This window comes from Gastrolobium bilobum, unplaced genomic scaffold, assembly GCF_033153095.1.
Source record: "Gastrolobium bilobum isolate Gb01-03AN ecotype WA unplaced genomic scaffold, APGP_CSIRO_Gbil_v1 utg755, whole genome shotgun sequence".
In the NCBI taxonomy this organism is placed as follows: domain Eukaryota; kingdom Viridiplantae; phylum Streptophyta; class Magnoliopsida; order Fabales; family Fabaceae; genus Gastrolobium; species Gastrolobium bilobum.
The window spans coordinates 248,872-260,436 of record NW_026897541.1 but is presented as its reverse complement, the minus strand read 5'-3'; the positions used below and the strand labels follow the sequence as shown (position 1 = coordinate 260,436).

At 34.2% G+C, this 11,565-nt stretch overlaps 1 protein-coding gene across 1 annotated transcript; it reads left to right on the top strand.

Moving 5' to 3' along the window:
- Nucleotides 1-2,938: 2,938 nt before the first annotated feature.
- On the top strand, nucleotides 2,939-10,461 carry LOC133307885 (uncharacterized). Its single transcript, XM_061508444.1, has 11 exons — nucleotides 2,939-3,318; nucleotides 3,422-3,611; nucleotides 3,803-3,885; nucleotides 4,200-4,300; nucleotides 5,910-6,005; nucleotides 6,318-6,371; nucleotides 7,621-7,769; nucleotides 7,978-8,095; nucleotides 8,593-8,680; nucleotides 9,712-9,939; nucleotides 10,060-10,461. The coding sequence occupies exons 1-10, from the start codon at nucleotides 3,171-3,173 to the stop codon at nucleotides 9,921-9,923; spliced, it is 1,239 nt and encodes a 412-aa protein (XP_061364428.1). The 5' UTR covers nucleotides 2,939-3,170; the 3' UTR covers nucleotides 9,924-9,939; nucleotides 10,060-10,461.
- The last annotated feature ends 1,104 nt before the right edge of the window (nucleotides 10,462-11,565 follow it).

The window sequence follows — 11,565 nt, the reverse complement described above, 5'->3', positions numbered from 1 at the left end:
AAAATAGAAAAACTAGATAATAAAACTTACTTGATTGACAAAGCTTTGCTGTGCAAAAAACTCAAGGAGAAATTTAGAGAGAAATAAGAGCAAAATCTTAGAGAGAAGGAAAAAAAGAAATAGAGCCACTCACGCCTTGCTTGCGCGTGAATGGTCATGCCTTGTTCAAGCGTGAATGCTTAAGGAAACACGCCTCACTTTGGCATGAATTGTTTAGCCCAAAAGAAGAGTGAATGAGTGTAATTAATCCATAATTAAGTTCGAAACAACAATATTTTTGCAATTCATTTTTTATTACATATTATATATCTATGCAATCTATGATGCACGGATACTGACACAGGACACGGGATACGACACGACACGCCAACACGTTAATTCTAAAAAATGGCATATTTCGACACGTTGGGACACGTTTTGATATTAAATAATATTTTTAATATATATAATATAATTTATATTTAATAGATATAACAGTCCATAATAAGTCATATAACCAATCAAATATTCAAATTTCATAACATAAATATAAACAAAAATAATTTTTCGTACCTTGTTAATTTTTTATGTCAAATTTCATAACAGAAAAAAATTGATTTATAAATGATTTTTTTTTATTTTTAGTTAATAAAATAAAATTAAGAATAAAAAAAAAACGTATTCGAACGTGTCCGAACGTTGACCACGTGTCGGAAAAAGTTGACTGCATGTCGAAAAAACGTGTCGGAGCGAGTCAGACGCGTGTGCGTGTCGAACACGTGTGCAACACGCACATTCTGAAAATTTTAACGTGTGGGTGCTTTTGAGTATGCAGTTGATAAAAGGGTTATTTTGAATTTGGCATCTAAATTTTGTTTGAGGCAAAAAGTTGAATAATAATTTATATTATTTGCGGTAGATTATATTATATAACGAGAAGTTGATAAGTATTTTAAACATATAGAATGTTAAAATACTTATAATTCTAATATTTTTTTAAAAGCACTTAATAATAACACTGCTAAAAAACTAAAACTAAAACATTAAAGTGGAGGAATTTCATACGTAAACACGTAATTTGTAACATAATTATCAATATCTTACGATACACGATATGATACGATTCACAAGCTCAGTTATACGTATCGAGGGGTGTATCAGAAAAGGAATTATATCGGATGATACAAAACTGTATCATATGATACGAAATTGTATCGTGTATCACACGTAGAGGTGGCAAAACGGGTGGCCGAGCCCCGCCCGCCCCCGCGCCAGCGGAGTTTTTCAAGCCCGCTGCCCGCCAAGCCAACCCGGGTTGATTTTTTTAATTTTAGTGTAAAATATCACAAGTTTGACGAGCAGCCCATCTCGCCCGCCCAAACGGAGCGGGGTGGGCTGAGTTTTCTAGCCCACTTTTTGGCGGGCTAGGGTTGGGTCGGGCGGGCAGCCCATTTTGCCACCCCTAATCACACGATACGAAAATATATCAAAACTTTAATTTTTAATATTAAAACAAGAAATAAAGATTTGATTTGTGATTTGAATTAAAAAAAATCTACAAAAGTTATTATTAATGAGTAAAGGAAAATAAAGATTTGATTTGTAATTTAAATTCAAAATCAAACTGAAAAATTTGTATTAATAAAGAAAATAATTAATTAAATATATATTTTGTTATGTATATTTTTATTTTTTAGGTCCTTAAAATCTTAAAGCCGACAAGATAATGTCAACTGGCTTGATAAACAAAATGATATGGCCAACAAGAATGATAAGGGAAAAAGATCTCAGATTGTTGAACAACAAATGAGAGATGAGTCAAATGACTATACTAATGAAGAGAGTGATGAATTAATTATGTCACGATAGATGCTAATAGTGAAAGTAGTGATAATATTAATTTTGATGATTAATGGGTAAGAGAATAACTAGTTTGCACTTCAGTTACTTATGTAATTTGTTGATTGGTTCCTTTTTGAAATTTGAATTTATATGATATTAAGTATATTATATATTTTTAAATTGTTTTTTATTATATTTCTGTATCTTATGATTCGATACGATTTACAATACACGATACCAAAAAATCGGCCTAACGATATATGATATGGATTGTGATTCAAAAGCCTTAATATGTAATATAAGGATTTTATTACTCTCATGTTAGAAATTATCTCCTGCCATAACCAAACTTAATATTTTAACCAAATAAAAAAAGAGATAAATATAAAAAATAATATTATATTTAGTTGTTAGAGAAAAATTTTCTTACACGGAAGTAATAAATGCCTTAATATAAATAAAAAAGGAGAGATTATACTTATAATATTTTTTCTTATAATTTATTACAATCATTTTTGTAATTATTAGATTAAAATCAAATCAACAACTCTTATTTATTTTTAATTTGTAATTATTGATTTAATTTTGATTCCATAATCATAAAAAATAATTATAAGAGATTATAAGATAAAAAAGATGGTAAATATAAGTGAAAAACAAACTTCACTGTTTTTCACTCTCGAGTTTCCGCAGTTAGTGACACACACATCATTGCCCAAAAGCGAAAGTGCCGCTTTTGTTGTCTGCGAAAGAATTAGAATGTTTCTCCAAAAAAAAAAAAAAAAAAAATTAGAAGAGTCAGAAGTCAGCTTTGAAAATCTACCAACTTTCACGTTCAACTTTGACATGTTTTTTAAAAATAGCAACGAAAAAAGAGAACCCCACGAACAACCGAAGGAAGGGCCCATAAGAATTCTTCAAAAAGTAACATTTTTCTTCTCACAATTCAGTAAAGTAAACACTTCTAGTTCATACAATAATCATCTGAAAGAATATCTGTAAAACCAAAAATAACCACTCGAGAGAGAGAAGCACGTTTTTTGGACCATTGGCATGAACGCCACCGTTTCAGCTCCTTTTGATTTCAATTTTGGAGTTGGCATTTTGACTTTGACACCGCGTTCAGACTCAGCCTAACAGAACCGACCATCCTACGTGGCATTAGCCACTTCCTATCCGCCACGTGTTCCCGCCAAACTTCTCCATCCTCTCTCTCCCTTTTCTTTCTTTCTATAATAACAGCCCACACTCTCAAAATTCTCTCCCTCTTCTTCTCTTCTCTTCTCTTCTCTTTTCTCCTTTCCTTTGAATTCAATTCCCCTTTTGCTCCCCCTCGCGCCGCTGAAACGATGCCGTATTGCGACGTCGGAGGGCAGCAATCTTCCCCCACCATCGCAGCCGCCGCCGTCGCCCCCGCCGACGCACACCTTAACAATGACCTTAAGATATTTTATAGAACTTACGGTCACGGTCCTACCAAAGTGCTCCTCATCATAGGTCCTTCTTCTCAATCATCATGTTCCGTTTGTTTTATTAATTTTTCCATTTATTTCTTTTACTTCCGAAATTTTTGCTGATTTTGTGGAGATCAAACGGTCAGGATTGGCTGCGACGCACGACGCGTGGGGCCCACAAATAAAAGGCTTGACCGGAACCTCTATCCCCAATGACGACGACGTCGTTTGGAGCAGCGGAGATGACAATGAGGCCGGTGGTGGTATCGAGGTGTGCGCGTTTGATAATCGGGGCGTGGGTCGGAGCTCCATGCCCTTCAATAAAACCGAATACTCGTGAGTTCCGGGTTTCATCGCTTGGCAAATTCTTCTGTAATAAAACGCCGGCGTTTTGTGATATTCTGCTACGTCTTACTTAATTATGAACGATTTTTCAAAAAAATAAAAAAAAAATGGGATGGGAATTTTATTTGCTGAATGATATGAATGATTTTTAACTTATGATGATTGGTGATTGTTGGCTGCAGAACCACGATCATGGCAAAGGATGCAATTGCTTTGTTAGATCATTTAGGTTGGAAAAAAGCCCATGTTTTTGGGCACTCCATGGGTGAGTACTGATTCTTTTATCCTGAATTTCATTTCGGATTTCTTGAGTAGGTTTTTGCATTAATCTGCGCAATCGATTTTACATTTTTTAAGAAATTCAGGTTTCTGTTTTAGGGATGTTTCGAGTATTTCAACTAAAACCCACTTCAGGATGACCTATAAATATGCTGCTCCGAACAGCATTATAATTTCTAATAGATTTGGTTGTCGTTTTTTTTTTTTTTTTGGTAGAACAGATAAATTACTTTATATAACTGAAATTGATTTAGATTAGGTTTATTTATTTAATTTAATTACCTTTACCTATCAAAACAGGGGCTATGATATCTTGTAAACTAGCAGCAATGGTTCCTGATAGAGTCCTCTCCTTGGCGTTGCTCAATGTAACGGGTGGAGGTTTTCAATGTTTTCCAAAGGTATTGTCTATCTTTCGGCACTAATACAAAATGTTCTGATGCGTTTTTACTGCACTATGCAGATGATGCTTCTGTAATATACTTCTGATTTATAACAACACTTTGCTAACTCTGTCCCTGGCCCTTTCCATCCCTATGAAGGAGTGATGCAAGGGGGACTGGTTTCATAAATTCATGTACACACACTTCTAATTATCAACCCTGTTTAGGATGCGTTAACTTGCATAACAATTTCTTAATACTCTATATTTTTGGTTCATTTTACAGCACAGTTAGGTGGTTCCTTTAGCAGAAATGTAGTTGAGAAATTCTCTTTCTATTATACAGTGGGTTTTGAATAAGTAAAGAGTGCATTTACACATGATCTAAACTGTACCCAGATTTTTCCTTCGTTTTTTGGTTTTTCAATTATAGTGTTACCATCAAGATTCTTAAGAAACACTAAAAATATGACTGAGAAAATCCCTACAAATTAAGGTCAACTAGCTCCACCTATTTACAGGAATTGGTGCCATAATATTGTCCGACATTTGGATGGCTGTTATATCTTAATCATGTATGTTTTCATTTTTAGACTTGTGGTACATTGGAAAGAAATTGTTTGTTGCTATAGATATTCGATGCCAAATTGTTTAAATTAAACAGTTTGGAGCCTAACGCAACAATGCAGCTTTTGAATATTGTAGTGCATTGCTATATAATTTGCATCGTTACAGGGTTAAAAAGCATAGCATCACTCAAGAACCTGATGATTTTACCAAACTTACAAAAGCATTTTTTTTATTACATGATTTTATGTCATCTATCATCTTCACATGTCTAGATGTGGATAAAAGAGTTGCACCTACTAAAGGAAAATTTCTTGGGTACAACGCATGTACCATCTTTTTTCTAAACGTGGAAAATTTCATCCCTTTTAAATCCAGCTTTTAACTTATATTTCCATCTAAGTCTCAAAACTTTTCCTATTTTGAGTACGCTGCACCCAAAATTGGACCCTACTAAAGCTTTTGATCATCTGTCGTTATCATATTTTGGAAGAAAAACTGGTGGTATATTTTTACATTAAACTGCCACATCAGACAACTTGGTTGGTTGGGTTAATTTCTGGATGTTAGTACCTCCATATAGGGAAATTTCTCCTTATCTCTGGTTGAAGCAATTGTTGATTGTATGCAAAATATCTACTGTTTATCTGAAGTCGTCATCTATAACAATTGAAAGAAAAGTGTTGGTGAACTATAATTAATTTCACTGACCATGACACTGGAAAAAAGAAAAAAGGATGCCTTAGCATTAGGAAAAAGAAATTGTGATTCTTGGACTCAATGCAACCATTTGATATTAGCCATCAAATATTCCAAATGTACAATATTGTAGTTGTTTGAATGCTTAATATATTTAATATAACTAAATGGGAATGTATGTGCACTTAGACATATAATGTTGGAATTATGATCTGTTTTGTCCATGGTTGCCTATAAATTATATGAGGCCTTTGCGCTGATTCGGAATTTAAGGTCAACGACCATGAATGATATTGATGTTGATGAACAGAACTTAGACACAGTACCCTCATAAGGTGGTTCACTTGTTCTACTTTTTGCAGTTTGACAGACAAACATTCTCTGTTGCTTATCGGTTTTTGAGAGCGAAGACTCCTGAAGAAAGGGCTGATGTTGACTTGGACACCCACTACTCACAAGTAAAACATGTTTTTGGTTTTGTTTATTATTTCCTGTTAAGAAATAACAAGTTGTCACCCTAACCTTTCTCCCCAGCTGTTTCACACCCTCCTTTCCACAAATTATATAGAGCCCCAACTATAAGAGAAGTGGGAATTTAAAATTTCGATTCACACTATCTGTACTCAAATCAAGTCCAAAGAGTTGTGAAGATTGTCTTCTTCTCCTTGTATTGTAACAACACTGATCTACATTTATTAACAGCCTAGAAATCTATGTTCATGCGGTCCTTAGGATGAATATTAAAGATAAGATTTATGTATGACATGCAGGAATATCTTGAAGAATATGTTGGAACTGATAAAAGGAGAACGATCTTGTATCAGGTATGATATATTAAATAAGCTTAATCTTAGTTAACTTAAGCAGATGTTAATTGTGCTTGCAGTTTATTAGTTTTGTGCTGTGTGTTTGTTTCTTTAGTCAAAATGTAATGTACTAAAAAAAAATGCAGTGTACCAGAAATATTTATGGAGAAAAGCGAAACTTATGCAGGTAGTTGCAGCTACCTCCCAGTAATTAAATTATCCAAAAGGCGTATACTGCCATGATTACCTATGTACAAAAATATATGCATGTACTAGAAGTATCAAAATTCAACATTTTAAAACATGTTTTTCATTGCAAACTATGATTAACTGAGAATTTCCAAGTTGAACAATAGGAATGTGTCAAGTCTCATGATTATTTTTGTAGTATAAAGGTATGTGCTTGGACATTTGGGAGATTCTTGTGGGAAGGAAAGGAGAATGGTGGTTTTTCAGTTAACCCTCCAAAAGTCCACAACATTCAACTTTCTCAATTATGAGTTCATCAATTATGTAAACAATTATTTTGGGATAAAGGTAATAGTAATATTCATGTTTGTGGTTACTGGGTTTAAAGCAAGGAAGCCTTGATGCTTCTATTATGCTTCTTGTGTTGAGGGAGTTAAGGTGTGACGGTAACTTCTAGTCCTTCAGGGAGAGTGACCTTGGGGCTGCTGAACATTGCTAGAGTGGCGTAGTGTAATGCGTATAGCAAGGAGGAGGAGTTTTGCCGGATGCAGCTAGACCAAAAATTAAATAATATATGAGATAAATTTACTAATTATGACACAAGCAATTCCTTACACGACATTGATAAAGTGGCACTCCGTTTGCTACACTACACCTACACTTAATAGATACATGTTAAGAGTAAGGATCAAAATTTGACCCATTTAAAAAATAAGAAACCCGAAGCTAAACTCAAATTAAAGAGGTACCAATACCAAGAAGCAACATTTATAGGGACCAAAAACATTTAAACCTATAATTTTAAGATTGTAATCCATTAATAAAAGTTAGCTTTACAAATATGAAAAATAAAGAATCATTGACTTTCATTATTTAACCCTCCATTCCCTTGCCTTTTTTCATTTTGAACATCCAAACAAAGGGAAACAATGTGACCATTTAGTTATTTCCTTCTCTTTCAACTGCCAAACACATTTACAGGATTACCAATCAATACTAATAATCATGCTGTTCTTGATCAGTATGTGAAATTTTTCTCCTTAGAGTTTTCCTAATTCAATGTCATTGTCTCTTTCAGCAATATGTTAAAGGTATATCAACAACTGGAATGCAACCTGACTATGGTTTTAATGGTCAACTCAATGCATGTTGGACACATAAAATGACTCAAACAGAGATCGAGGCGATCAAATCTGCAGGTTTTCTTGTTTCAGTCATACATGGAAGGTTTGTACTGTGTTTGGATACATTTATGTAACAATGGCTATTAGAAACGTCAGTTTCAAAATATAAATGAAACTTGACACCCGGTCAACCACACAGATCATTCACGCACAGAAGCCAACTTATGCATGACAACACTGCACACAGACAAACAATTTATCTATTTTATAGTTTTAACTTGAGATTGATTACACTTTTCTGGCACATTCAGGTATGATATAATTGCTCAGATATATCATGCAAAAAGACTTGCTGAGAGGCTTCAACCAATGGCTAGAATGGTAGATCTTCATGGAGGTCATCTAGTGAGTCATGAGCGGCCTGAAGAGGTATAATTTAGTATAAAATATGTAATACAAAAACGGGATAAAACTCCACCTATGCATATGTTTTTTTTTTGGAAATATTCCAATCGGTTCATCGTTTCGAGATTAGTTCGATTTGGGACGGATCTAGAAATAAAACTTTAAACCCCTTCCAAAGATGAACTAGGGAGGATCAAATACATACTTTCACCTTCACCTACTCAACTCTCATGTGTCAACTAAGCTATCACCATTTGGTAGCTATGCATATGTTGTGCAGGGGAAGGTTAGACTCATTACAAGGGTCTATAGAAGCAGCCTTACATGATCTTTGCAAAACATTAATTACATGAACCAAAGTGACTTGGCGATAACATCATCTGTTGCGCCAAGGTTTTTTTCCTGTAAATTATGTAATTTATGGCTAGAAAATTGGGTTATAGCATACTGGCTGCGAAAATTGCTTGTTCTTTGCCTCTCAAGATTCATTGAAAATGTGTTTAAAACATTTCAAAATTCAGGTTAATCAAGCACTGTTTGACTTGATCAAGGCATCATTAGTGAAGATGAACCCACATGATTGGACTAATTTGCCAAAGCAAGAGTCTTGTAAGTATTCCCCCATCGAACAAATTTTTTTTTTCTTGCACTTCGCAATTCAGCATGAGCTCACACATTACACATGTCATGACCGTTTTCTGTAGCGTGGTGGGTTGTCAACGTGCGGTAGTAATGTCTAAGCTCCAAGCAGAGACAGACCCACGTTGATGGGTCAGGGCACATGTCCCCACTCAAAAAATATCTACCACTATGCATGATATACCGTTTTTGTACCCACAACCTAAGGAGCCCCGAAAATTCAAGTTTGATTAGGTAATTTATAATTTTAACGAACCCCAGCCATTTCCTCTCTTTCTGACTTCTCCCAATTACTCTCTTCTCAGTAGCCAAACCCAATATCATCCACGGAGTGTTAAACTGTTAATTGGTTTCCTGCTTGGTTAGATGATTTAATTAGCACCCCAACCCAACGGCCCAAGTATCCACAGACAGAGCACAGAGTCATGTTTCATCAGTTCATACCCGGTCCCAGATGGATTTACAGGTGAATTCCTATAAGATGAACTAGCTCTCGTTCACACCAAAGGATAAATGATAGTCACATTATCATTTCTTGACATGAAAAATTACAACAGCTATCCCAACTTGAAAAACAAAAAAAAAGTTACCGAGCAGGTTAACCAAAAGGTTTGCCCCTACCAGGCCACTACCCAAAATTTCTTGGTCTGTCACTGGCTCCCAGGGAGGTGAAACATATATGGCCTGATATCACATGCATCCTTATTTGAAAGATAATGTATAGATTAATTCTAACTGCAGCATGTTCTAATAAATCCAGTCCTATGCTTTGAGCCAAAATTACGACATCCTGTTATCACATGAATCCCAATTTGAAATATAAACCGTTAACCAACCAAGCTGCAATATGTTTTAATGAATCTTGGCTTAGGGGGCTGAAATTACAATAACTTATCTGGATGGTAGTAGAATAAAGATGTGTCATTCGAAGACAGTTACTAGTTTTGCTTATGTGCACACTTTTTTTCTGATATGATCTACTATATACTGATCTTGTGCAGGGTGGAACGAGAAAAGGGTGTTCTTTGTCAGAACAAACATTCAGGGTGGAAGCAATGTCTCCTTTAAGATGTGCTTATTACAAAAACTGCATCTCTGCCTATTATTCTTTTTTGGTCTCCTTGTTTTAGCATTTGAATCTGGAAGAAAGCTTCTAAGAAGCTTAAAACCAGTTCCAGTTGCAAATTCCCCCTCATATATTGAAAGTCAATAACCATTCTTTTTAATAGGTAACTATGATTATATTTTCTGCATAATAATCATTGATTTGATTACTTTTTTCTTTTTTAAAATTTTCTAATTTCTAAAGATTTGCTGAGCTGGTAATCCTAAACTCCCTCTCATTGCAGGCCGTAATATATAATTTGGTAAACCCTCAACGTGAGAGATCAAGCACGTGTTCATCAAGATGAGGCTCACGTATGCTGCAATGTTGCCCCTTTTTTCTTTTTTCTTTTTTCTTTTTTCAGGTTGGAAAGAGGATTTCTCTCAAACAGCCAAAAAGCACAAGAGAGGATCCCTCCCCTGCCCTTGATTTGTGCTATGAGGCATGACCCTAACATATCCCTTTATTGACAAGATGAATTCCATATGCTTTGTATAGCCAATAAAGCCAAGGAGAGAGACAGAAGAGGATAGATCATCCACTTCCCTTTTGTACACTATAATGTTAAATATTATCAGATCGCAACTCTGGAAATTTTGCTCCATACCACACAATGTATGTTATGACCTCATAATAATATATATTCTCTTTATTCTTTTAAAAATCTGGGCAAACAGTGCTGGGGAAATCTCTTATTAACATACATCCATAAATATTTATAAAGGAAAAAATATCAAAAGATTCAAAACCAAATTATAAGAAAAAAAAAATGTAACATGATTCCGCATGCATGTCTAATGTGCAGATGAAATAATAAAATATAATTAAACCCGCTATTAGAAATATTAATAAGAATCAGCTTAATGCATGTCTATTGCCTGTCTCATAATTCAAAACATTCATAAATTTAGACTAACAATATATCATTCTTGCAACAATATATCTCAGTAAGAAACTATCGATAGTTAACATTGTTTCAAATATCACACCAGACTACCAGTAAACAAGTTAGCTCACCAATCAGTATAATTCAAAAACGGAATGACCAAAGAATCAATTTAGAATTAGTAAAAAATGGTGGTGAAAAATTAATTGTTTATCTAATGTAAGAGATATTAATATGAAACCATCGACATAGTTATCACTTGCAAGCTTAAATTGTTTAGTTGAATCAGTTGTATTACATGATATCAAAGCTTGGTTTTTTATTGTTAATTTTTTTACTTTATATGATATATAATATGATTTTTTATGTTATATAAAATTTTAACTAAATTATTTATAATTTTATGATAATATATATATATATATATATATATATATATATATATATCAACTATTTCACTTAGGGTGTGTTTGGTTCAAGCTTTTGATTTGGTTCCCCATCCAAATGTAATTGACATTCAACGATTCCTTTGTTTGGTAGACAGAATCCAAAAATTGTGCCATGTTTCTTTTTTCCCCGTCCTTTGACAAGCATGTGCAAAAAGAAAGGAAAATAACGGTAGAATTTAACCAATTCGAGTGTGGTATTCCTAAAAAAGGTTGGGCAACCCCAAAAAGGTGAACGAACGCGTTACCATATTACCCTCGGTCAAGTACACATGTCTACATCGCTGGGTTAAATTAGGGATTATTTTTGGTATTTCAACACATTTACCCATCATTATTTCACCCTCAACCAAACAAAGATTCCCAATATTTAACTCAATTTTTCTGGTAAAGATTTGGCCAACCAAACAGTTTTTTT

Excerpts from the sequence above, each read along its gene's own strand:
- LOC133307885 (XM_061508444.1), top strand. The coding sequence starts at position 3,171 with ATGCCGTATTGCGACGTCGGAGGGCAGCAATCTTCCCCCACCATCGCA. Across the intron at positions 8,096-8,592 it reads GTCATGAGCGGCCTGAAGAG|GTTAATCAAGCACTGTTTGA; the intron begins GTATAATTTAGT and ends TTCAAAATTCAG. Across the intron at positions 8,681-9,711 it reads TTTGCCAAAGCAAGAGTCTT|GGTGGAACGAGAAAAGGGTG; the intron begins GTAAGTATTCCC and ends GATCTTGTGCAG.